Source organism: Pteropus medius, unplaced genomic scaffold (genome assembly GCF_902729225.1).
Source record: "Pteropus medius unplaced genomic scaffold, Ma_sr-lr_union100, whole genome shotgun sequence".
In the NCBI taxonomy this organism is placed as follows: Eukaryota; Metazoa; Chordata; class Mammalia; order Chiroptera; family Pteropodidae; genus Pteropus; species Pteropus medius.
Genome location: NW_024351729.1, coordinates 20,681,505 through 20,709,141, shown reverse-complemented (window position 1 = coordinate 20,709,141; position 27,637 = coordinate 20,681,505). Strand labels below are relative to the sequence as shown.

At 47.2% G+C, this 27,637-nt stretch overlaps 1 protein-coding gene across 2 annotated transcripts in view; it reads left to right on the top strand.

Annotated features, from left to right (window-relative positions):
- MARCHF4 (membrane associated ring-CH-type finger 4) overlaps window positions 1–26,971 on the top strand; it is a 93,646-nt gene extending 66,675 nt beyond the window's left edge. The window contains exons 3-5 of one of the 2 annotated variants that reach the window (XM_039844723.1): window positions 5,866–6,021; window positions 11,100–11,292; window positions 25,125–26,971. In XM_039844723.1, the coding sequence (XP_039700657.1) occupies window positions 5,866–6,021; window positions 11,100–11,292; window positions 25,125–25,495 (720 nt within the window). In that variant the 3' untranslated portion in view covers window positions 25,496–26,971. Of the gene's footprint in view, window positions 1–5,865; window positions 6,022–11,099; window positions 11,293–22,398; window positions 23,542–25,124 lie in introns of those variants that run through there. The other variant, XM_039844724.1, reaches the window with a different exon arrangement.
- Window positions 26,972–27,637: the final 666 nt, after the last annotated feature.

The window sequence follows — 27,637 nt, the reverse complement described above, 5'->3', positions numbered from 1 at the left end:
CAGTACATCAAATTAATACCCAAAGAACACTACCTGGACTTGGGTTTAGAGGAGAGGGGCAAAGGGGAGAAGGGTTTCTGCCTTTGTGCTTATATGTTAATAGGGGAGCTAGCAAGGCCATTTCTCTTATCACAGGAGAGGTAAGGATCTGATGGACGAGTCTGCCGGGGATTGAAGAGATGAAAGGCAGGGGACAGTGGAGTGGGCAGAGATGCTTTGAGTTTAGGCAGCATGATGGACAGAACTGGTTTCAGACCCTTACTCTGCCTTTCTCTTGAGCAAATAACGACCTCTTCAAGTGGGTATCATATATGTCAAACAGGAAAAATAATTATTAGCCTCATTTAATTATTGAAGTAGTCGATGATAGAATGTCTATAACAGTATTTTTTAGAACTGTGGAATGTTTACAACATTAAGATTATTAATAAAAAGAGAATGTTATATAAAGAAGGAAGAAAGGAAAGAAGTACATCGACCAATGTTTGAAGTGGATGAGAAGGCAGGCTTAGAGACAAGGAGATCTGCTATAGCCCCTTACATATCAACCAGCATTTTTACTGAGAGCTTACTGTGTGCCAGGCACGGTACTAAATACATTCTCTTCCTCCCCTAGTTTCACAGAGAAGCCATTTTATTTTAATAGAAAGAACCCTTAGTGCTGCCAGCAACCACACTTTATTTCTCTAATCGCTTCAACTCTCTCGGATAACTATTTCATACCAATTATCAGACCTCCAATACCTCCCCACCACCTTCACTTTCGGCCCATGACTTGACTTCATGTTTCCCCTGGAAAATAGAAGAAATCAAAGGAAAACTTGCCAAATCCACAATTAATTCTCAGTTCTCATCCAACTTGAACCACCAGGAGCATGTGACGGGGCAGATCGCTCCCTTTTTTGAAACACTTTATCTTCCTCTTTGGCTTTTGGAATATCGCGTTCCCTTCTCTTCTTAGTGACCCTCCCTCTTGGTCTTTTCTATTGGTTCTTTCCCATCTCCCAAGCTCTGACATCTTGGTGTCCGCCTGGGAGCATCCCTGGTCCCTATGCTCTTTCCCACGTACACTCACTCCTTTGGTGATTTCACCTAAGCTCATAGCTTTAAACATTGTCTGTATGCCAATGACTCTCAAATTCGTAGCTTAGCCTGGACCCCTCCCCTAAGCTCCAGACTAATATATACTGCAGTCTCTATTTAATGTCTCCACGTAGACATTTAATAAGCATCTCGAAGTCGACATGTCCACACTGAGCTCCCAATCTACCCTTTAAATCCTGCCTTTCACTCAGTCTTTCCCATCTCAGTGAAGGCAACTCTCCATGCTTCTCATGGCTCAGGCCAAAATCAGCGGCACTCTCGATTTTTTCCCTCTCATTCACCACATCCAATCCATCAGCAAATCCTAACATGTGTATCTTAGAAATAGATTCAGAAACTGACCATTTCTCAGAACTTCCACTGTTACTACTCTGGTCCCCAATAGATTATTGCTTGCCTGGGTTACTGCAATGACCTCCTGTCTGCCTACTCATTCCTTACTTCCTTCTAGTCTATTTTCAATACAGCAGCCAGAGAGATCCTGTCAAATGATACCCATTAGGTCTCTGACCTCATCTCGTAGTCCCCTTCCCCTCATTCATGCTACCCCAGTAACACTGGCCTCCGTGGTGTCCCTAGGACATGTCAGGCATGTTTTTGCCTCAGGGCCATAGCAGCTTCAATGCTCAGTCCCCAGATAGCTGCAGAGATTGCTCCCTTATCTTCCTGGGGTCTTAACTCAGATGTCTCTGTGTGGTGAAGCCTCCATAGTCGCCCTATTTAGAATTTCAACCTGCCCCATCGCTGGCATTCCGTTTCCCTTTTCCCTGCTCATTTTCCTCCAGAGCACGTGACAGTATCTTAGGTGCTTATAGTTTACTGATTTATCTTTTTTATTGTCTGTCTTTTTAATTTAGTTTTGCTTAGTTCCATTCGCTGCTATATTCCTGTGTCCTAGAACAGAATTTGGAACATATGAGATAAATATTTCATGAATAAAGGAATGATCGAAATAGGCCCAGAGAGGTTAAGCAACTTGCCCAGGGTCACACAGCTTGTAAGGGCCTAGAAATACCTGAGTCTGTCTGGGATTAGAGTCCAAGCTCTTATTCCCCATATCAGTCTCAGTAAAGGACGAGGCCCCTCAACCGCACCCCAAGGCTGATGTTTCTATTGCCCCCTTTGTTTTGATCTCCAGAGCTGCGTACTGCCGGAGGGCTGGCGCTGTTTTGGTTTCATTAGACGGTATTTGTTTCTTTCTGCTCAGTTAGGTGCAGGGGTGCCTGATACCTGTGTGATTGAAAGGCAACCAGGTAACCTAAGGACTCCAGAGAGAGTCCATTGAGATTGAGGGGAGGAAAAATATAAAGCAAGCCCCAATAAACAGAGAATAATCTGTGAATGGAGAAATGACTGGAGTCTTGTGCCTGCAGCTTGCTGTGTTCTCTTCCTGTTCTCTTCCTACCCACTAGCTCGGTTACAGCCAAGGGCAGTGGATCACCTTGCCCAGCCTCCTGCCTCTAGCACGACTCCACTAAACCCATCCAGGAGCCCGTGCCCCTCTGTTCAACATCCCCAGGGAAGGCCTCCCGCCCCCAAATACTTTCAGTGCCCTCATGATATCCCTGGGCTCAAAGTCAGGAGATCCATGTTCTGATCTCTTATCTACCTCAGACATACTTTTAGGCAGTTCTTTAATCTCAACCTTTCTCTGGGGCTCAGTTGACCCTTTACATAAGGCACAGCTCCCTTCCTTACCTATCTGATAGTAGGAGAATTAAGTAGAGCTGTAGCAGAAAAACTATGACATTAAAGTTCTTATGGGAATGTGAGTTAGAATTGTAGTATTTTCCTAAGAAGACTTACTTGTGCCAGGCACTGTGTCCAGCATTTTGTGTGCCCAACCTCACTCAGTCCTTATGGCCACCTTTGAGGAAGTGATTGTTGCTCACAATGGAGAGATGAAGAAACAGAGCCTAACAGAGGTTCAGACACTTGCCCAAGTTTGTGCAGCCGGTAAATGGTGAGGAGGCGTTGAAAACTAAGAAGTCTGTTTCCAAAAACCATGTTCCTCTCCCCTCCCCCACACTGTGTCCCATGGGGGCTGAGGATTAGAGAAGAGCCTGTTTTTCTCACATTAATCATTCCCAGGGCAGTCTCTGTGCCCCAAAGATCTAAGCAGATCATTGAGGAAGTGTCTGGTACCCTTTGCATTTAATAAGCCCCTTTAATCTGTGGAGTTTGCTGAGCTCTGTGGACAAGATCATAATCACCTCCCAGCCCAAAGGCTGGAACCTGAGGAGCTGGGTCAGAGGGGTTCGGCCTCTCCCATACCTTGGTGCCTGTCCAGTCAGTAAATGCACTTTTATTGTGCACCCACAATGTGGCCAGTTCTATGGTGTATGCAGGAGCAGCCTGCACCCCAGAACAAATGAAAAATGATTAGGTGCCAAACTGTGGATGATGATGCTGGGGAGGAGACAGGTCTGTATCTTGGTGGAGGGGCCTGAGCTGGGCCAGGGATGGGGTGGAGTCTAGAAAAGGGAGACAGAGAAGAGACCTATGGGCACAGGTGTGGGAGGGACATCGGGCACAAGGGTGAGAAGGGGGATGAGCAGAGCGGTGTGGTGAGAAGCTCAGAGTCTGATGTCAGAAAGACCTGGCTTTATACTCTGGCCCTGCCACTGAATGGCTGAGTGACCTTGATTTGATCATTTAACCTTTTTCTTCGAGAGAGGTCTCATTATAATTTGAGAGATGTTTAGCACCTCAGTTTTCATGTTCCACCATTTAGCTTTTATCAGCGTTTCCTGCAAAGAAAATCAAGTCTAACCTGAATCTGTCTGGCTGCTGGCTCGTTTCCTTTCTCTTGTTCTTGAAGAAGCGCAGGTCTGACCAGTCGAAGATGGTGAAGTTTGCAGGTTAAGCCCTCTCAGAAACCCTAAACACACAGAAAAATAGTATGGCCTTCCTCTCAATGTACATAAAAATATACTAACCCATAAAATATAAAACTTGCATGAATGCCAAGGTTAAAATAGCTTCTTTGCAGATTTTTTTTTTTTTCCTAAAAATCTGGATGGCTTCCTTGACTAAACTTTCTAAGAGTATTGTTGTCTTTGCTTTCTAATATTTGTGGCACCTGAAGAAAGTCTCTATTCTGCCTTTTGGGTTGTCTGTCCAGTCTTAAGGGAAAGAGTGGGGGGACCAGGAGCTCCAGAGGAAGCAGCACACCGTTGACCTCTTGGCCCCGTAGCCAGGCACTGGAACCAGGCCAGGTCATGCTCCCTTTTCTTAGATAAGCATGTTGAGCCCTGATGATGCCACATCCAGGGGCATGATGGTGGATCCAGGTCTCGTTATCAGTTGTGCCCCAGCCCTTCCAGCCCTGTCTCATGGCTGCTGCTTGGGAAGCAAGGAGTACAGCCTTCACTGTCACTTGGCACTATTGTCAGGGACCAGGAGTAGTGTCTTTTACCTGATCGGTGATTTGACATGGCTGCTTAACAACCCGATTAATCAAACCCAGCTCGTCCTGCTAGAATTAATGAGCCCAGGAAATGCTGCCATGAATAATGAGGGCTTTTGCCTCTCCCCTAGCACCTCTCCCCCGACACCCTTCTATTTCTTTCTCAGAGACACGCAGCAGCTACTCACTGCTGAGGGCCTTTAGGCCTTCATGGGAGGGGTGAGTACCCAATGAGGTGGGCATCTCCCGCCTTCTCTACTCCTCTTCCAGGAGCCACAGCTGCCCGCCTGAGCAGGAGGCTGGCCAGGTCCTAAAGGCACAAAACCTCTTGTTCATCAAACAGATATGCATGCATTCCACTGCCAAAGCTGGGTGGAGTGTCTAACTGTTTCAGGTACTGTACTAGGTGCTAAAGATGCAAAGATGAATAAGATATTGTCCCTGTGAGGTGTCACAGTGCGGTGACACAGGGACAAATGGGGGAAATGCTATAATGGGGGTACAGAAGGGCCTAGAGCCATCTTGAAGATGGCCTGTCAGTATTGGAGAAGCAGAGTGGGTCCTTTGCTTCCCTGCTTCCATTTCCCCCAGACTGGGCTTCCCAGCCACTCCCAACAAGGCCCAAGGCTGCCAGGTGGGACCCGGGCTCAACCTCCTAGGTCCCTGGAGTCAGGCCTGCCCCCACCTGCCATTTTTTTTGTCACTCTGGGACCCAGGTGGAGAGGCTTCACAGAGAACACCTGGGTCTCTACGTGCTGGCCTGCAGAAGAGTGCAAAGGCTCAAGATCAGAGCTCTAAACTTGGGCAAAATGACCTTCACACTGTACTTTTAAACTGCACGAGCTGTTAACATTGCATGAGCTGTTAACATTGGACTTGGAGCGTTTACATCAAAACTGCCTCCCAGATTCCCACATGTACAGCTGGTTGGAGCTGATGGTAGCTGTCCCTTTAACCTGAGTTTGGCACCTCCAATTTGCCCCATTCCCCACCATGTGATTTCTGTCACTTATGTTGCCTGTCTGAACCTGAGGGCATTTGAGTCGGAGACTTCCAGCTAAGTCTTTAAAGAGAAACCAGTAAGAAGCTGGTTTGGATGGCAGAGGGCGTCTGCAGAAAGGGATCCACTCATTTTCACAGAAACCCTAGACTTGGGCAGCACCAAGTGGGACCTGGGGCTCAGAACTGGTAGTTGAGTACATTGAAGTTGTTTGGCTCCCACAGTAAGGGTGGGGTCTGGTGCCTCTCAACAAAGCCTGTGGCCTAGTTTGAGCTGTGTGGTCTGACCCACCCAGCCACCTGACTGCCTGCTAGACTCTGGGCTTCACCACCCTCTGCCTCTCTCCCTGCAGGGGGAGCTGCTGAGCCCTTGCCGCTGTGATGGCTCGGTCAAGTGCACGCACCAGCCTTGCCTCATCAAGTGGATCAGTGAGCGGGGCTGCTGGAGCTGTGAGCTGTGCTACTACAAGTACCACGTCATTGCCATAAGCACAAAGAATCCTCTGCAGGTACAGCTGGGGGGCTGCATGCTGGCTGGGGGCACGCGGGCCGCTGGGAATGCTGGGGGCACTTGGGCTTGGGTACTCCCACACCCCGCTCTTTCCTGCTGGAAGATGATTTCACCTAAGAGTCAGGGCAGTTTGGAGAAAAGGAATGGGAGGGGCTAGGTGGGCAAGACCTTGGCATGAAGGCAGGAGGAAATGAGATAACTTTTGTGTTTTCTCTTAAGTCTCAGCAAGAAGAGGAGGAAGGGGGTGGGGCAAAGCGAGAGAGAAATAAATATAGATGTACAATGAGTCAGATGGAAGAGAGAATGAAAGAGTTAATGGATGGATAGCTGGATTGATGGATGGAAGGAAGGAAGCAGAAAGGAAGAGGAAAAAAAAAGAAGGGAAGGAAGGAAAGAAAAAAAGAAAAACCAGAGGTCCGAAGAGAGCAGAATGGTAAAAAGACAGAGGGTGGGAGGAGTGAGGAGAAAGACTGAGATAAAGCGAAGGCTGGGGAAAGAAAAAGTAAGGAGTGCGGAGAGTCAGTGACACGTCCCACAATTTAAAGTGCAGGCAGTGCATCTAGAATCTTGTCAAGATGGAGACGATGATTCAGGAGTCTGGGAGGAGGCCTGAGAGTCTGCATTTCTAACTAGCTATCAGGTGATATGGATGTTGCTGGTCCGCAGACTGCACTTCTTGTGACAGGGATCAGAAAACAAAAGAAGAAGAGACAGGAGACAGAGGCAGAAGAAAAGAGGAGAAGGGGCAATAAGGAGGAAAAGAGGGGACACCGTGAAGAAGCTACTGTAAAGGGCAAGGGCGGGGAGGGCCGGGGTGGGGGGTGGGGTCTCCCAGGCAGATTCAGACGGAGCTAGACCTGTTAGAACTGAGGGATCTCCCCTCCCCACTCCCGCTCTGCTCTGACACATCCATCATCCCAGAGGAGCTGGCAGGCCCTGCATCACCTCATAAATCCTCCAAGCTCAATCCTCCCAAGCTTTCCCTGGGAAGCACATACACACATAGAGAGAGTGCTTAGCTTTTGAAAATACCTCCATGTATGCATGGTCAGTCAATTAAGTTGCCACATAATCAATTAGCCAGCAGGCTAGTGAGGATGGGAGTCTCAGTGGCCTACACAATTGTTTCAGTCCTCCTCCCTGAGGGAAAGGGAGAGAGTCGATCCTGCGAGCCCAGGAGGGCCGTGGTCTGGTGGTGATGGTCTCTGCATGGAGGGGCAGCTGAAACCTGGAGCTGCAGTGTCTAGGGTGCTTTATTTTAGACACCATGCAATTTTACATGGGGAGCTGCCAGGTATGAGTGTTGCGGGGGCACAGTACCTACATGTGGACCAGGGGGGTATATTTTTCTGGAAGGAGGCATTAAAGCCCCCGGGCGCCTCAGTCATCCTGATGGTGTACCAAGGGGTCAGGGAGAGGCACCTCTCCCTGCGCTGGCTCCATCTTTAATCATTCATTTCAAATTTTGCAGTGTCTTAAAATAGCAGTGTCGTGAGACAGCTGATTCCACGCTCTGGGTACATTAACTCTCTCCTTCTTTCTCGGCTGATTCAAGACTTGGAGAAGGGTCAGAGTCTATGCAAGCCCCATCCCAAAGTGCCCCCTTGGCTCATAAACAGGCATAAGCCTTTGACTTGTAAAATAAAAAAAACATTTAGTGATAACTTTTTCCTGGGATTAAAAGAAATGTTACTCTAATCTCATAAGTACAGTAAGCAAATAGCAGTATTGACAAAATTGTTCTATGAATTTATTATTAACGTACTACCATGATTCTGTTGCTCCTGGAAATGCAATGGTGTATGCTCAGTCAACACCATTTCACTCTCCAGATAGCACCAGAAGAAGGAAGTAGCTTGGACTAGCAGCAATACTGTGTGGTTGTCGCCCACATTGTCCCAATTGTGTGTCCGGGCCCGGCCAAATGTGAGACGGCTGCCTGCTCGGCCACAGTGGGGCAGCTCTACTCCGCAGTCAGCCTGACCGTCCGCAGGACAGGATAGAGCAGGCGGCCCGCAGCAAGTGAGCGGAGCGATGGATGGGGGCGGAGCTACCTCGGCTTGGGGTGGGAAAGTTTCTTCCAGGGCTCGGGTCTCTCACCTCTTGGTTCATGCCCCAGACAGAGTTGTGAGAAACAATGGTCACCACAGCACATTAGCTCAGGGACCTCTCTGCAAGCTCTGGTTCTAGCAGAAGAACCACTGAGAAAGGAAGAATTTCAGGCCCTGTGATCTCAAGGCTCCGTGGCTGCTTCTTACCCTCCTGCTATACCTGAACTGGAATTATATTAATAAGTGTTTAGTTGGTGCTTATTAGGAACCAGTAAGTATTCTAAATATTCACATATATTATCTCATTTAACATCGAAAACAACCCAGTGCAGTGGGTACTGTTTTATTCCCAATTTACGGATGAGACGATGGAGGCACAGAGAGGTCAGCAACTTGCCCAAGGTTACCCTGGAGGAGCAGTGTTGCATCCCAGGGGTCTACTCCTAAGTCTGGCCCTTAATCTCTACCTCATAGTGCCTGGCACAGAATTTGTTGAGTACGCTTAGGAAGCCCCCACCCCAACATGCATAATAACTGTATTTCTGCTAAAACATAATGTAGAATAGGAATGATGGTGGTCCATACCCTTCAAAGCACTGATTAAAGAGTTATTTTATTTAACCCCACAACACTAGAGGAAGTGGGAAAGACTAATAATTTCCATTTCTATAAAAAGGAAACTTGATAGTCTTTATGATGCATTGACTTTGCCCAGGTCACGATCCAAAAGTTGGAGCAGACCTTGGCTAGAGCTGGGTCCCCTGGCCCCGTGCTCAGTGCCCCTTGCTGTTATAAGGGAGGAAGCAGCCAGGCTTGTGCTGTTCCTCCTTTGTCTCTGCAGTCACTGGTGCTACAGACAGGTCAGGGCATGGAGAAGTTTCATGATACTGCAATCAGAATCTCACTTGGAAAGAAGCTCCAGGTGTCTGGTGGTGGCAAAGTCTGGCACCTCTGGAGCCCTTCTGCCCTTCCCAGCCTCTTTTTGAGGTGTCAGTATTGTTCTCTGCTTTCTCCTTGCAGTTCTGTTTCTGACACCTCTCATGGAGCCTCACAGGGGACAGATAGGACAGCCTTGTCCATAGCACGCCCACCTCGCTCCTTCTTCAGGCTTCAAATTGTAGTTGGGGCTCTGTTTAGTTTCCACAGGTGGCTTAGGGGGTGGTAAGAAGGGGCTTTAGGGATTAAGAAGACCTTTCTGTGCCTCTCTACTTGGGATTTTTAAAGTCTGGAGGAGGACATGAGAGTTATTGATGACTCAATGGTAGAAACAAAAACCTCAGTCAGGAGCCTTTTTCACAGACAATGGGGCAGGCTCTGGAAAAAGCGTTTGTTGTATATGAGCAAAGTCTGTAGGATCCAGCTCTCTTCTGGAAAATTCCCTTGTTATGTGTAACCCTAGGCTGGGGGAAGCAGTGGAAAATTTAAAGGCCCAATTACCTGTAAGGGGATGCTATCTGTATAATTAAATGTAAAGTCTGATGTCCTACATCTAGACTAGCAAGTGAAATGTTTTCCAATGGTTACAATTCCTCAGGGGCCATTGGTCAGACCAGCTGGAGCCAGAATCAGTGCTCTCATCCAGGCCAATTAACACGTAGTGAGGGCTCACTGTTGGCAGATGGAAGGTAGTCTGCCTTTCTTCCACTTCTGGCTGATGGCCTTCTGGGGGTGTTCTCTGCAAGGTGTTATGCAAATTCCTACGTTCAGGAGAGTGTCCTTCCCTCCACCTTTCCAAATCTGATCCTGGTAAAACTGTTCACCTTCCCTAATTAAAAGTGTTCAATACCATCATGTTAACTCTTAGGACAAAGTAAAAAAATCTGTGTTTATTCTTCAAGATTCCACATGGTCTGCCCTTCTTACATTCCCGGCTGTCTCATCCCACACTCCTTTTTGCTCTTTCTGCTCTACCCACTCTAGTCTTCTTCCAGGTTTTCATACTCGCCGTGCTTTCTTCTGCCACAGGGCCTTTGCACATGCTCTTTCCTCTTGCTGGAGCACTCCTTCCTCCTCTCTTTGCCTAGTAAACTCACTCAACTCAGGCATCGCTTCTTCTAGGAGGTCAAATCTCCCTACCAGAGGCTTTCACAGTGCCATGTACCTCCCTTTCTTACTCCTGATGAATTGCAGTTGTAAAGAATTATTCGGTTGTCTGTGTTTCTTAGATTGTAAGCTCCATGAGAACAGAAATCTTGTATGTTTTTGCTTACTACTTCATTGTCGGCACCTAGCCGAGTGGCTGGCTCATGGAGAATACTCAGCACATATATGTTGAGTGATAACATGAATCAATCCCAAACTAAAATCCAACTCCAGGCTCATTTAAGCCTCTGCTACCTAGACCAGCCACAGAATAGTAGAATATCAGAGTTGAAACTCGCCCACGCCTTAACCTTCAACCCATCCATCATTACTGCTATTAGTATAATATTTTTTTCTGTTAAAAAAATGAGATCTCGGTGTTCATATATAGTCAGTAAATTATACTGTTCTTATTTCTCCCCCACATCCTGTGTTTTCTCCTTGCCTGCTGAATTGGCGATCTCTAGCATGTATATTAAATGGCAGGCCAGGTGTTGTAGAAAACAAGTACAAAAAAAAAAGGCCTCTGCCCTCTCACCACCCATTAGCGTGAAAATAAACAGTGTTGCTCTGAAAAGAATATTCTGGGCCCTGGAACGCCACCCACACTAGCTCTGCATTTTCACTTCTTTCTCCTCATTTCTCTGTCCGTATCATAACGGACCATAAAGGCCTTCCTTCCCGGCCCTGCCCACCCAGAATCCCCTCCTTACAATGACTTTTGATCATTTGGCGTGATATAGATTTCCTCTATATCAAAAGTAGAATGTAAAACACAGAAATTTGCAAACACATCCATTGTATTACTGGTTGGAAAGCCCTGGTCTAAATCCGAAACCAGAGGTGAAAGGTTGGGGCAACAGAAGGAAGCGGGTTGGGAATGGCCTGGAAACGAGGCGAGGGCATCTGAGCAACAGCTAACCTACTGTTCTCTTCTCTGCAGTGGCAGGCCATCTCTCTGACAGTCATTGAGAAGGTTCAGATTGCGGCTGCCATCCTGGGTTCCCTCTTCCTCATCGCCAGCATCTCTTGGCTCATCTGGTCGACCTTCAGTCCCTCGGCAAAATGGCAGCGCCAAGACCTCCTCTTCCAGATCTGCTATGGGATGTATGGATTCATGGATGTGGTGTGCATAGGTGGGTCTCGGGGCTTGTTTCTATGGGAGGTGGGGAGCCACATGCAGGTGAGTTAGACAAATCCCTCAGGATCCCATCTTCTAGAAGATCAAAGCAGAGAAGGCACCGACCTTGAAACCTGTGAGATCAGGAGGGGCCAGTGCCTTAGTTTTGAGGGGTGAGTAAGGAGGAAGGGGGAGCAGGGAAAAGAAGGAAGATCTAATTCATTCCTAAGCAAATCTGCCTTGCCTGGTTGAAAATAAGCATAAGGAGGCTTGCCACTAAGAAGATCTGAGAAAGGTCAGTTGGTCAGTCTATCTGCCTCAAGCAGGAGGTGGAGAGCTTCTCTGTTGTGTACCGTGGCTGCCAAGCCAACAAGGGATGTCTGGACACTTAGTTCCATTCTCTTCACGGCAAAATGCCCAGAAACAGCATTGATGTTGCCTGCCCCCCAACCCCCTCCTTTTTTTCAGCTTTCCGTAAGCCAGTTCCAATGCCCAAGATTTCTCTAGTCTAATGGTTTTCAAACTGTTTGTGGCCCCAGGGTTCCACACATGGCTTCAGGACCCACCTTCCTGAGGCAGGGAGGGGATGCTGCCCAGACAGGCTCTGCCTCTTCACCCCTGCTTCTCCTGAGCTTCTGTACTTTTATCTCTTTACATATATTTCCATTCTAGGTAAGATTCTGTTTAAAAGCGTCAGTGTTTTAGGAAAAAGTTGGAAACCTGTCATTTGAGTTCTTCCATATCTCATTCCAAAACCTCTGCTCCCCTCTCTTCCATCATGTTAGGTTGGTTGGTGGAGGGCTGGGTCTTTTTGTTTTTCCCAAGAAATGATTTGTTTTTCCCAAGTAACTGAGGAGGTGGGGAATGGTCCTGGCTTTCTCTGAGTGACATGAAGCATGCTTAAGCACTGGTTGCACATCCTACCGGAAACTGTCAGATGACTCCCCGCCACCCCGAGCCATAGTGCTGACAGCGTTAGTGTTCCACAGTTGTCCTGTTTGGGCATTCCTTTGTGTATTATATCAAATATGCTATACTACTCCATTTGGCAGGAAAACCTCTATTAGCTAGAATTTGACTGGCATGATATTAACGTGCGTTTCTCTGAGATCCTTTAATATTAGAATCAGAGATGCTGTAGATTTGCATACAGATTACAGTAGCCAGAGACCAGTGATAGTGGGACTTGTATGCTTGTCTGCATCTTGCTGCCTCTCCATGCTAGCTAAACCAATACATCAACCCCCAGTTTAAGAGACTTTTAATGATGGCACGTAGGCGCTGAAAGAAAGACCGCCCAGGTGTGGAGGGCTGTGGAAGAGAGAGGACTGTTAATGGGAGGAATTTGACTTTGAGGCATTCTAATTTAGCTCCCTCTCCCACAAAACTCGTTTCCTACTCCTGCTGAGGCTTGAGTTGTTGATGCCAGAAACCAGGTGTGTCTCCATATGGAGGCATAGGGCTCTGGCATGGAAGGGGAAGCAGTGAAGGGCCTTCCTGTAGGGGCCCCTCCAGCTGCCCTTCATTCTCCTTCAGGCAAGCTTTTGATCTGTCCCTGATGTGAGCTCCTACGAGACATGCTTTCCTGTCACATGGTGTATTACTCAGCGTGGGCTGCAGTAACAGTAACAAACAACTCCAAAATTGCAGGGCCTTATAACAACAAGCATTTATTTCCCATTCAATGGTCTGTGAGATGGCTGTGGCTCTGCTGGGCTTGGCCGGGCTTAGCTTCTGACTGTGCACTGGGTTTGGGCCTGCTGAGTGTCTCTTGGTGCTCTAACCCAGGCTAAGGAAGCAGAGACCATGAGAGTATATTCTTCTCCTAGCCAAGTGCAGGAGCACAAGAGGGCTGATTAAAGCTTGCAAGGCTTCTCAAAGCTTCTGCTCAGGACAGGCACACTGCTCCTTCTACCCATAGGCGTTGGCCAATGCGAGTCACCAACATCAAAGCCCCACATCAAAGAGGTGGTGGGCAGGGAAGTATACTCCTCCTCTCCTGGTGGGAACATGGGTGAGAGAGAAGCACAAATACCATCTACCATTCAGGGCTCCATAGATTTGAAGACTGAGAGAACTGAACATAGAAGAAATCATACAATCGATCAGTACAGCTTCCTTGTTTTGCAGTTGGGAGAACTGGGTCCCAGAAAAGGGAAGTAATCTGCTCAAGGATTGCTCAGCTGGGATTAGAAGCAAGTCCTCGTTCCATCAGTCAAGTGCTCTTTCCATTAGCCCTCTTGCATCAGCTAGCAGAAGTCCCGCAGTGTCACTTATGGGATACCTACAGATGCCATCTGTGACTGGTACACCTGGGCCCACTTATAGGAGGGGCCCCCACAAACATGCCTAACCCCTGTGGGTCTCAGCACCTAGCACCCCTGCTCCGGCCTGCCTGGTGCTCTGGCATCTCCTGCTCATAGTGTCTCCTCCTGAGTAGGGCTCCAAGGCACCGTCTACTCCTTTGTATCTTTCTTTGCTCCTCTTTCTCTGCCTGCTTCTCCTTTGGCTCACTTCTATCTCTCTAATTCTTTCTCTTCTTACATACATGTGGCACGCAGTCACTCAGTTTCTGGGACAAAGAGAGTGAGCTAAAGATTGAGAGTTTTCACACTGTTTTCCTTACTTCTAAGCTTTTACGAAAACAATTTCCCAGATGCACAACTACACCCTAATTTACCCATTCTGCTCTGACAAGCCAGCGACTTCTTGGAGACAGCCATTGGATGGGAGAGGAATGCATAAAGACCCTGACTGCTCTTTGGTGCCATCCAAAAATGGTCAGATACAATGATATTTAGATTATCTAATCTTTAAAGAGTTTAGATAACTCTATATCGTTGATTGTAAATGAAGCTAATTCAGTTCCAGAGCATGCCCCCGGGGTCAAGGAATAGTCTTCCCATTTTTCAGATGGCAAAACTCTGAGACTGAAGGATCTGTCTTAGGCTGACTCAGGCAGCAGAGTAGAGCTCCCAGTTCAGTGTTTTCCCAGGAGAGGCTGTGCAGTGGCGAAAATGCTGGGAGACAAAATTTAAAAAGGAGCGACCAGGGGTCAAGAGAAGGGAGAGGGAGGTTGCGGGCAGTTGTTGGGATGCACAAGCAGATTCTTGTGGTAGATGTGATAATGGTGATTTTGATGGTGGTGATGATGCTCAGTAGTGATGATAGTGGTTTTCAGGGTGAAGTTCAAGGATACGTCACTTCTTCACTGCAGTGTTCTGCCTAGTTGAGAGAAAACACGCACTGCACAAGTGGTTGTAAAAGTATCAGCTCTTGAGGGGCTCTGTGGAAGGGAGAATCAGGTGCCACCTGCAGTGTCTACCTGGGATGTCTTTATTTTTAGGCTCGACTAGGCATTCAGATTCTCAGAACTACCAGAGGGCACACTTGGTACCAGATTCACTTAGAAGGATGTAGGGCAGGAACCACATCCTCCACCAGGCAGATCTGGCTTAGCTGTGCAGATGAGTCCTTGCCACACTCCATATTCTAGTCCAAGGCTAGTCTCCTGGCCCCCAAATGATAGCTCATAAGGAAGGGGGTGAGACTCACAACAGTGGGTGTAGAGTTCACCTTGGCATAGTTTCCAGGGTCCCAGCAAAAGTCTCTGATTCCCTTTCCTTATCTGTGAAATAGGATAATAACACCATCTTCAGGCATTATTGAGAGGACTGAATATGATGGCATACATGAAGGAGCAGGCGGTCATAAATATCAGTGACCAGGCTAGGAGGCACTTGATCAGGGTAGATTCTGCTTGTAGTAGACCCTCAATGAAGGTTTGCTAGGGCTGTTAAAACCTGAATCCAGTCACAGCCTGGAGACCCTGACCCTGCGTCCTCACATAATTGAGAGTCTGCTGTTATTTGGAACAGTGCTTCTTCTTGAAGCTTTTGGGTCCCCTCGTTCGTGTCCCCTCAATGAGAAGATCTGATTACATCGAATGTCCTCGTTCCACCTGCCTCCTCTTCCGTCATCTCTAATGACGTTGTCTGCCCCAGCAGAGACACTGACAGAGCCTCACGGAAAACAAATGGGACATTCTCTGCTCCAGTAGGTCAAATTATTAGAATTTAACAAGAGCAAATTAATTAAGGTCTTTGGCACCAAAAACATTTTTTTTTTTCACTCCACAGAACCACGGGATTGGCCACCAAAAAGTCAACTCTGCAAAAATGAGGACCTCATCCTTATCTTGTTTGTTTTTTACTTGTGAGAGCAGTGGGCCAAGGGAAGGGAAGGGAGCAACATTTCTGAGATTGTTCCAAATCTTTAAAATACTCAAATATGGTAATTAACAAGATTATAGAAATTCTTTTTGTTTAAGCTTCCTCTGTGTGCTGTCCATTTAGGTTCTTTCCTAGGATTTAGAGATACCTGGTATCTGTCCTCCGAGATAAGGGGATTCAAATCCTGATTTAGAGCAAGTAGGAAGGAGGTAGGGGCAGCAGCACTGTAAAAACGTTATTTTTGAAATGTGGTTTTAATTCGCATTAACTATAAAACACACGCACCACAAAGATTCCTTCCTTTTTTCTCTCCTTTGGGCTAGAAATGACTCTGCCTGTCAGACCTCTTAATTCTTGATTAGGAAACTGAAGATTTGGAGGAGGCAGCCTGGTGCAGCAGAAGAGACTAGGAGGGAGACAATCTAGGTCTGAAAACCAGATTAGCTACCAGCTGCCTCTCTGTCTGACCTCAGGCAAGCTACTTCTCTTTCTACTACTCAGTTCACTCATCTGTAAAATGAGAGGGTTGAACCTGATAACTTCCGAGGTCCTCTAGGTCTGACATTCTAAGGTTCTGAAGTTATTTCCATTGTGAGAAGATACCATAGCTCTCAGGGGTTGGCGATGGTGTCTGTGGGGGATTCTCAGTAGTGTCGGCCCAGGCCAAACAACTGATGAACATCAATTGTGTAAATGAGTGAGTGATGCTCAGTCCATGTTCCCTCATCTGCGTGTGACTTACCCGATTACTTACCTGGATTAACTGGTAACTCATACCCCATCCACTCCCTTCCTCACCCCTCCAGGGCTTCCCATGTCCAACCACCTCTCTCCACAGCTGAGCTGCTGGATGCCTGGAGGATGAAGATGACTGATTTAGAAGCAAGCATACCAAAGGAGCACTGTCCCCCTCAAAGAGACCCGTTGGGAGGCAATTCACTTAATCCAGTTGTGCTGACAGGGCTCAAAGTATTTTAGGATCACCTTTTGAGAGCTGTCTTCAGTGCCTCCAGCACGGTCTTTAGAACAGATTCAGGAGTGGCATGTCTGTCCATTGACGGTGGGTTTGTGGCTAGAAATAGCCCAATTTGGTAAATAAGGTAGATATTCGGGCCAACTAATACATTTTGGGGACCACATGAAACATGCCCAAATCTGCTTTCCTCCCTCGATATTTCAGTTCGGATAACTCGGCCAGATGTGTAAAAACACAAGGCCCCAGATTTCAGTGGTTTCATGCAATAGAAGTTTCTGATCTGTGGGGAGTTCTCCACACAGAGATTCAGGGGCCCATGTCCCTTCCACCTTGTGGCTCCACAGTCCCCTCAGGCTTTTGAATCTTTTATCTCCAGCTAATAGAAAATAAAAAGAGAACATGGTTAAGGGATACACAGACACAGACACACATGCTTTCTCCCTCAATACCCATTTTCTAAACCTTGGCCTGACTCCTGCTCACATTCACTACCAGTCACCTGGCTCCACCTGGGTTGAAAGGGCTGAAAATAATTTCTTTTCAGTGGCAGCTCTGTATTAAGGAAGAGAAGTATGAATTTTGGGTGGACAATTTGTCATTTCTGTCACAAAAAAAGCCTATCTCACTGAGAGATTTCTAGAAATGTTCTAAGCTAGGATAGCCTAAGAGAAAATATTACAGTTCCCAAGGGTAATCTTTTAAAATTCTAAGAATTTTAAGACAAAACTCTTTTTGAATATAGAAGTTGGGCATGTTTGCATAAATAAACTACTTCTGTACCTTTACAATAACTCCTTTAAAAGGAAATCTTGTAATATTTAATAATAGTGAAAATAAAATAATAAGCAATACTTATTATTCATTATGTACCAAACACTGTGAAAGTGCATTGTGTGCCTTATCTTATTTATTCTCTACAACCCTTTGATATAGTTACTACTATAACGCCCATTTTTCTAATGTGAAAACTGAGGCTAAGAGGTAAATCAACTAAGGTTATATAATTAGAACCTCGTTTTATCTGATTCCAAAGCCCACATCCTTAATCACTCTGTATTAACAATGTAACATGTATTAAAACATATTGCGAATTCAAATAGAAACTACATACACATACACATACATAATTTCAAAAAAAATCATTTCCTCTCCAGCTGTGCTTTCTGGGGTAAGCGCCTGACCTTGAGCATAGAGGAGGAAGCAGCCCAGACACATGGCATTGTTCTGTTTCTGGTGAACACAGAATTTATGTCTCACTTCATGTACAAGCTGTGTATCTTTAGGCAAGACATTTAGCTTCTCTGATCTCAGTGTCCTCTCCTGTAAAGTAGAGATAATATCACCTATCAAACAGGGTTTCTGTGAAAAGTAGATTACATTTTCAAAGCCCTTTTAGAGTGACAGAACATAGTAATCATTCAATAAATATTGCGTTGTCACCATCACCACCACCATCATCATCATCATCATCACAGACCATGACCTTCATCGTCACCATCCAGAAAGGCTGAGAAATACAATTCTTCTGTATCTATCCAGACAGCGAGAGCTCTAAGCTTCATAAAGAAACTCCACAGAAAAAATCTACAGTATCTCAGGGCATAACTTCACACGCACTTCCCGGAATAGACCTCTCGGTTATACTGAAGCAAGGCTCTTTGGTGCTCCAGGATATTTCTCTCTCCTACGCAGTCCTCCTGAGTTAAGCTCACTTCATTCTGAAGTCTCAGCCTTCAGTGATTTTCCAGCAGAATGACTGGAATGCTCTCAGTTTGACGCATTGAGAAACACTGTACAGCTTCACCAAGGTCAACTGGCCCAGCAGGGGCCCTGCTAGGAAGGGAACTCTTTCAGAAGTCACTTCCAAGGGGACGACTTCTCCCTGGGCACTGACAAGTCACCGAGAGATGCAAACAGGAGAAGGTAGCTTTGATTCACTCTAATAGAATGCTTTCAGCATCCTCCGCTGGTTGAGTCTTTGTTGCTGGAAGAGTTGGGTGACTCAAAGCATCTATCAAACTCAGAGCATTAGAGTCAAGGTGAGCCTGTCCAAATGGGGCCCCTGGATCCAGATCTCACCACCTCCTCAGGGAGGTGCCCGAAGTACAGCCAGGCTCCACTTGTGAGAAGCATGAAGCTGTATCCCTGGAGAATATTGGGCTGGTGTCCTTGTCAGGCTGGCCTCTCCCGGCGGCACCTTGTGAACCCGCCCAAGATAGCTGGTTCTATTGGTTTCTCTTTCACACTTGCCTTTAGTGCAGGTTCTAATGGGACTTGCTAGCCCCTCGAGGGGGGAGCACCTGGAAGATGAGTGCTTGGCAATGGTGGGGCTTCAGGCTAAGTCTTGCCCCACAGTTGTCTACAGTGGGTAATTCTTCAGAGGTGGGGAGCACCCCTTCACTGGCACTTGGTGGGAGAGGCGACGCGGGTACGAGGCTCGTCTCCACCTCAGTAGAATCAGTCTCTGGAGCTCCTTTCAGTTCTAGCATGTTATTCATTGATAAACAATGACTCAGGCCAAGGACTGGGAAGGACAGTAAGGAGACAGAAGAACAGGTGCTTATGTTTGGGGGTGGGGTTGGCAATAAAGAAGGAGGAAGAGGTATGAGTGGGCTTCTTCTGTCCTGTGATCTCCTCCAGCCCAACAACAATACCATGTGGCACTGAGTTTTAAATGTGTGCCCAGGACTGGGCCAGCCATCAGCACACAGATTACCTTATTTAATCTCATAACAGCCCTGTATCAGGAAGGAGCATCAGCCCCAATTTACTGATAAGAAAACTGAGGCTCGGAAAGAGGAATTAACTTACCTAGAGCCACAAGGCTAGTAAGTGGCAGGTGCTTTGAATGGTCAATACATATTCATCGGTGAGTTGACTCTGAATTGTGGGGCTCCAAGGTCCTTGGGTCTAAGAGAGGAAGTAGCCTTTTCTCCAGTGGCCTTACATTTTTATGTCTGTCACATCCGGAAGTAGAGTATTTCTTTTATTTATAATATATATATATATTTTTAGTCACAGTTTAGAGCCTTTTGCGAAGGAGTAGGCCAGGATAAGGACCATGTTCTAGGTGGTGCTACTCCAGTGCAGTCCACACCTGGCAGCATCGCCGTTACCTGGGAGCTTCTTAGAAATGCAAATTCTTAGGCTTCACCTCAGATCTACTGAGTCAGACTTTCTGGAGATGGGCCTGGGAATCTGTATTTTAACAAGCTCCCTGGCTGATTCTGATGCATGCTAAAGTTTGAGAAGTACTCTTGTTAAATTAATTAGAAAACCCCAGAAAAGGACTCAATCAAAACTTACTGGGTTTCTGCTATTACCATGGCTTCTGATTTTCCATTTTCTTCTGCTACTTCTCTACCTCCTTTCACCAATAGCCTTCTTTCCTCCTATTCTAATATCATTCTCAGTCTCTCTCTCTTTCTCTCTCTCTCTCTCTCTCCATTCTCTGTGCCACTTCCACCCATCTTATTTCTCTTCCATCCCTTCAACCTTGCCCACTTTACCTGTCTCTATCAGATGAGCCCCACCCATCTTCCTCCATTAAAAAAATTCTGCCACCCAAGGAATCAATAAGTACTTTGCAGAGCAGGAAGCAGAGGAAGGTCAAGGGAGTAGATGTGAATAACGTAGTTTGTGCTTTTCCAACTTTTGCCGAACAAGCATAATCTACACAAACAGGTGCACCTTCCTCCCCTTCAGCCACCTATCTATTAAAATGGTTTAATTACTTTCTGAAAATGAGACAGTTAGATAATTAGAAGGCAGCATTCAGACCAAAAATTTGAGCCACCCTCTTCAATCAGGGTAAAATTGTTTGATCGAGAAGCTAATTAAGAATCAAGTGTAATGGCTCTGGTTGGAAAGAGTTAGTTTGGGGCTTCAAAAGATGATGCTTCTCTCCCTGGGCTTCAAAAGATGCTGCTTCTCTCCCTGAGGCCCCCGTCTTCTCTGTCGTCACCAAGGCTTCATTAGTACCTAGGACCATGTTAGCTTCCCAAGCCTCACCATACCTGTCCTCTAGAGGCTTATGATTTAGAGGACAGAGTATAGCAGTGTTCAAACAAGGCTTATGGAATAAATGAATGCTGCAGTGCCACGGTGCGTAGGCACATATTCAAAAGGATGAAAAAAGTGATAGGAGTTGGCACATTGGGAAGGAGTGAGACAGAGGGCAAAGAGGAAGTCTACTTGTCCAGAATCAGGCAGGCCAGATCAAGGGGTCCACAGGTTGTTTGCAGAAGACATAAACTCCTTAAAATTATAAGGACCATTTGTATGTCTGGTCTTTTCCCAGGGAGATAGTTCTTAGTTTTCATCAGATCCTCAAGGGGTACATACCCGGCAGATTAAGAAACTACTGTCTCTCCTTCGATGAACCTTTGAAGACTTGTTGCACAAAGTGCAATTTCAGAAGCTGTTAGAATAGTGGAGGAAAGAATGGCAGCAGGTAGCTGTCTCGCCTCCTAGAATCAGTGTGTTAGAGGTTGGAGAGGCTTTGAGGTGTTCCCCTCCACTCTCTTTGCTTGACACTGAGGAGGCCGGAGTGACTCACTGCTGTTTGCTCTTGGGAGTCAGCTCCTGCCCCCAGAGTCCACACCAGCAGCCCCTAGATTTACAGTTGCTGTAAATCCTATCGTGCTTCATCTCCGATCATGTCACTCACCGTCACAGGTCTCAGCCTCCAAGACCACGCTAATGATACAAACAACCACTTTCCTGTTTTGCTCTTCCCTTCACCAGCCCCATCTTCCCAGCCCTTCCACTGTGTTCTCTGGACCTCATGGTCCATCGCTGGCATCCACTCCTCCGAGTGTTACTTTCCCCTCCCTTTCACTGCAACCTATCTGTCTCCTGAGGACATTGTTTCTTGTATGGCTGTCTCCAGTGGTGGCTGCTTTTTCTCCCATATACTTATTCTGTGGGTCCTGGAGGTGGGGTCCATGTCCTCCTTGCTCCTCATTACTACCAAACTGCCTTTCTTTCTTTATCCTTCAGGAGCTTCTGCCCCTTTGAGGTGCATGTCATCATATGTTCCCATCTCTTTTCCCTTCTTGATGCTGTTGGCTGCTGGCCACCTACTAACGTTCCTTGATGTACCTGGCTAACACGCTCCCTCCCACCATTCCTGACTTACGCACCTCTATAGGTCCGTGGTTCTCAGCTGAGGTGGTCCATCCCCCAGGGGGCATTTGGAAATGTATGAGGTTTTTAATTTCTTTTTAAATATAGTTGTGTCCAAGAATCTATACGTAAATTTACACTGTCTTATAAATGACCCCCCTTTGTTTTTCTTTATTTGTTAGGGCATTATACTCATTAAAAAAAATAAAATAAACCCTAGTGATTTATATTATCTTATGAATTTCATTTCAAGATCAGAGAGGAAGTATTAAAATACATTCGTTATAAAAAGGGAGCAGTTGGTCTGATAGCACTGAGGGTGGCTGATGCTGATAATCCATCCAATTCTTCATTCCTCCAAAGTTTCTTTCCTCCAGCCCGCCTCAACCCCACTCAAGTGGTCACACCCTCGGCCTTGCCATCGCCAAGAACCATAGCACTTCCAAAATCTGGATTTAAACATCCCATTCTCTGGGTATTGCCCCCATCTTTGTAGTTGACTGATTTGTTGACGGCTGCAAGGAAAAGGCAAGGAATGCAGGTGACTTCTTTAAGCTGAAAAAGGCAATTCTCCAACTTCATAGAAACCTCTTGGCATTGATCCTATAACTTTCCATTTTTTGTTATTCCTTATTCCTTATCACTTCCCTCCTGCCCAGCCTAGATTCTACAGTCCAGTGGAATAACTACTGTCTTGCAAACATCCATAATTCTCATGCTCTCTCCTGTCTTACCTGCCTGGAGAAACAGTCTACACTAACTAAATCCAACTCTTTTCATTCCACAGATGCACCTAGCAAGCAGTCGAAGGTGAGAAAAACCGAAGCAATGACTAGACTCACTTCAAGTTTAAGGTCACAAATTTCAAATGGACACCGAACACCCTCAGACAATTCTACCACATCTCCTTTGTAAATTCACTTTCCCGGTTTCCAAGATAATTATTCCCCACCTTCTCTTTTCACCACAAATTGTCAACACTTCCTCCTGTCCCTTCCACCACAGCGGTTGACTTCCTGGAAGATAAAGATGCACTTGGATGAGACTACCTGATTTTCCTACTATCACTTCTACCATCCGACCTCCACCTGTGCCCCCGAGCCAATGGTCACTCCTCATTTCGCTTGAGCTAACCTCTCAACAATATTTCATAGTTATCGCGTTCTCTTTCTCTGAAAGATATCCTTCTCTAGACTTCTGGGTCTCCACACTTGCTAGTCTTGTCTCTACACCATTGATTGCTCCTTCAGAGCCTCCTTAGCTGATTCTACTTCCATCAAATTGCCACCCAACCTCTATACGAGAAGCCCCCAGGCTGTCCTTGGCCTTCTCTCATCTGCCTACCTTCTCTCCCCAGGAGATCTGGGCTAATACTAAGGCTTTGAATTCCACCCCAGCACTGATGACTTCTAGCTCCAGGCCAGACCTCTCCCTAAGGTTCAGACTCATATGTCCAACTGCCTATCTGGCCCTTCTAGTGAGTTTCTTATCAGACATCTTAAATTTACCATGATAAAAATATCACTATCAACTGTGGTAGGCTGATTAATGGCCCCTAAGGACACCCAGATCCTAATCTCTGGAGCTCCTTGATGTTACCTTACATGGCAAAAGGGACTTTACAGATATGAGTAATTTAAGAATCTTGAAAAGGGGAGAGTATCCTGGAAGATTCAGGTGGACCCAATGTAACACAAGTGTTTTAATAAGGGGAGCAGAAGGAAATTTGATGACAGAAAGTAGTAGATGTGACATTGGAAAAAAGAGGTGGAGCGATATAAAGAAGAGGCAAGGAATGCAGGTGACTTCCAGAAGCTGAAACAGGCACGGAAATGGATTCTCCCCTCAAAGCCACCCGAAGGAATCAGCCCTGCTAACACCCTTGCTTTAGCCTAGTGAGACTGATTTTAGACTTCTGAGCTCCAGAACCATAAGAGAATACATTTGTGTTGTTTTAAACCGCTAAACGTATGGTAATTTGTTGGAGCCCCAATAGGAAAAAAAATGCAGTCACTGCCACCACCACACAAGCCCACCCCCCTCTACAGTCGTGCTTTCCACATCTCGGTAAAGGGCACGGTACCACTGCTGACTGCTGACACCCCAAGCTTCTGAGTTGCCCAGATTTTTCTCTTGACTCACACCTCACCTGTCAGCAACGTGTCAGCTCTACCTCTAGCAAACATCCTGACTCCAGTGATTTCTCACTGTCTCCACTGCTATCACCTTTGTCTAGGCCACCGGCATTTCCTACTGGAGTCATTACATCATTTCCTGCTTGGTCTTTTGCTTCTGCTCTTGTCGCTCTTCAGTTTATTGTTTCACTGGAGCCAGAATGAACGTTTGGAGGGTAAACCAGATCACATGATTACCTCTATTCAACCCTTCAATGGCTTCCCATTATGCTCAGGATAAAATATACATTCCTTGCCACGGCCTACAAGGCCCTACCGCAGACTGGCTCCTGTCGCCCGTTATCTCCCTGCACGTCCCTGCTCATTCACTGCGCCCTGGCCAGATTGACCTTTTCCCCGACATGTTGCAATCATTCTCACCGCCTGGCCTTTGCACCTGCAGATCCTATCACTAAAATGCTCTCTTTCCACATCTTCGCATGGATCCCTCCTTCTCAGCATTTAAGTCTCAACTCAAACGTCCCCTCCCACGAAAGGCCTTTCCCGCCACACTTTTGCGGAAACAGAACCCTCAATGTCTGCAGCTCGTGGCTATTGAACCCTGTTTTATCTTCCTGACGGCATTTTCAGCACCCAGAATAGTCTCACTGGCTTGTTTATGTGTCTGCTGTGTGTCTCTCCACTAGAATGTAAGTTCTCTGAGGACAGGACTCTGCATTTCCTGCTCACTGCAACACCCCTAATATTTGGCACATAGTAGGCACGTAATTAATATTTATTTGCCTAATTGTCTGACGTGGTCGTTTTGGACTTTACCTTCCCACTGGCCAATATAACTGCATCAAAGTTCTTTCTCCCAGAGGCATATGTATTTTGGTAGCTATCTGTGCAAAGAATTAGCCAGTAGAATTTCAGACATCATTCAGCAGGTATGGAACGACCATGCTGTTTCTTTTATGGTGCCTTTGAAAGCATATGATTCATTAAACATCTGCTAAATACTGGGTGCCATGGATACATGGTAGAGGGAGGCAAAGATATTTATATTATACCCGAATGGATGAGAGATTTAAAGTTTGTCAAGCGAAGAAGTGGGCATGTGGAGTCGAGGTAGGTAAAGGCATCACTGTAGGTGCTCAGCTACTTCATGGGTCTGGTATGGCGACCCTGCGCCTCCTACCTACCAAAGACTTGCTGAGCCCAGGGATGTAGGGATGGAGCCATGCGGCACGGAGATGAAAGGTAGGTTTGTAAAGAACAAATCAAACCGTATGAATCCAGCTTCCCCCAGCATCTATGTCTGTTTATAAATAAAGGGAGACTGTGATATACTTTCCCTCACTTGGTTTTTGTTCTTCTCTTCTCCCCGATGCCTCAGGTCTCATCATCCACGAGGGACCCTCCGTGTACCGCATCTTTAAACGGTGGCAGGCTGTCAACCAGCAGTGGAAAGTGCTGAACTATGATAAGACAAAAGACCTGGAGGATCAAAAATCAGGAGGCAGGACAAACCCCCGGACCTCCTCATCCATCCAGGCCAATGCCCCCTCCTCAGAGGAGGAGGCTGCAGGCACCCCGGCCCCTGAGGAAGGCCCTGCCCGGGGAGCCAGCCACCACCCCTCAGGCCCTCTGTCCGATCACCACTGTGCTTACACCATCCTGCACATCTTGAGTCACTTAAGACCTCATGAACAGCGGAGCCCCCAGGGCAGCAGCCGAGAGCTCGTCATGAGGGTCACGACAGTGTGAGGGGAAAGACCTGGAAGGGAGGCTGTGACTGTGCACGAGAGGGGAGGGTGGGATGGACGCTGGTCTGGGGGGCAGGTGTGGGGAGGTAAGGTGTCACCCCAGGGGCCAGAGCAGAGGGTAGGCAGAGGATGGGGGCCTGAGGGGCCTGGGCGCAGGATTGGAGCTGGAGTGAGTGAGCCTGGCACCATGAGCAGTTTGGTGATTTCCAATCAGTCAATACCATTCTCCAACAAGAGCAAGAAAAAACAATACAAACTCAACGATGAAGTGCAATACAGACTGAACCTAACAAAACGCAATGACAAAATCGTCCAGTTGTGCCCATGCGCCAAACACCTGGAAGAAGCGGATGCTTCGGGGGAAAGCGGGCTGTCTGGTGGCGGTGCCCACGTGTGCACGTGTGGAGGGAGAAAAAATACAAAGGGCGCAGGCAGGGAAAAGCACTTGTGGCCTGCCTTGTTTTACCCTTGAGCTTGTTTGGCTTTCTCCGTGGGCCGTGATCCATGGGCCGTGGGTGGGAGGGAGCGGGACAGGTGTGGGCTGGAAGGACACATAGGTTTGCAGCTCCTGGGCTTCTCTGAGTGGGGCAGACTTTCTAACTCATGTAACTTTCGTGACTCTGGGGTGGACGGCGGAGGGAGGGATTTGTTGGTATGAGTGGCCAGAGGGAAGGGAGTCCTCCTCCCATACAAACCTTTTACACCTTCCAAACCAGAACTCCCAACTTCAGGAGGGCTCAAAGAGGGCTTGGCTTTGGAAATGGATGTCTTTTTGTGCCCTTGTTACTTTATTTTATGTTGATTTGGCTCAAAGATGTTTACAGGACACACAGACACACATAGACACACACACACACACACACACACGAGAAAAGTACAAATTTCCCATGAGTATCTCAAGCACAGTTCTGCTGCTGTGGCGTCAGCCTTCAAAGCTGTCAATCCAGGAACGACTTTCCCAACCACTCAAACCCACCATGGCCAGGACACGCTCAGTGCCATGCCCGCTCCTGCTTTGGCACATGCTGAAACCCAGGGACCCCACTGCAGGGCACCCCCTGCCCAGGGTCTCCAGGGAGAGCCGCTACAGTGAACGGGATGAAGTGGGCTGGAGGCACCCCGGGAGTGGAGTGGAGAGCAGTCGAAGCATCCCTTGCTGCTGGGGACGCTCCCCTGAGGGCAGTGTGCTAATCTCTCAGCGCCAGTGCTCCCTGGTCCTTCCTGAGCAATGAGGCAGGCCCAGGGACCCTGGCAGGGAGCACTGTCCCTTGACCCTGCCTGCTTGTTCCCAGGACCCTGCCAGGGAAGGCCACTGGGTGGTCACTTGCAGTTTCTTGTTGTCATTGCACAATGGCTGCGTCATCCATGGGTATTCAAGGGACACTGTCAAGTACTTTTTTAAACTAGTTTTTAGGGTTTTTTAAAACTCTCTGTTGTTTGTATTATTCTCTTAAAAGCTTGAAAATAAAATTTCTTTCCCTACCACTAGTGTCCTTTTCCGTATGTGAGTTTTCCTTCCCCCATCCTGTTCTCCCTCGGTGGTATCATCCTGCCTCCCCGCTCCCTTGTGTCTGCTCCGCCCCTAAGTCTCCTCTACAGCAAGGAATCAAGAGTGTTTTTATTTCTCCTTTAAGGGTACAGATGGGGCGGGGCAGGTGTGTGTGCGTGTGTACCAGCCACGAAGCACTGGCACTCCTGGCCTCTTCCAGGCTTCCCTGCAGACAGAGTCTTTCAAGTCGAAAAGAAGAACAGCTCCCAAACTCTCCCTGCGTTCTGCCCGGGAAACCTGGAAGCGGAGACCAGAGTCCTGGGTGGAAATGTGGAGACTTTCCACCCCATCGGGTCACTTCCCAGAAGACGAGAACTGCAAGGGATTGGGGTGATAGGGCCTCATTCCTCCGACAGTTTTCCTTTGAATATCAGAAAACAGCATGCAGGGCAGGGGCCCAAGAGAAGGCATGGACATGTCATGAGGCTGCAGACAAGATCTTTTTTCCTTTCAACTTGAACCAGCCCTCCTTTTCTTGGGGCCGGCAGTCGTCAGGCAATGTCATCAATGGGGTGTGCACAGGCTTAGGAAGGCTCCTCCCCTTAAGAAGCCCACAGTCCAGTGGGTCAGAAAAGACATAATAGTTGGTGAGAG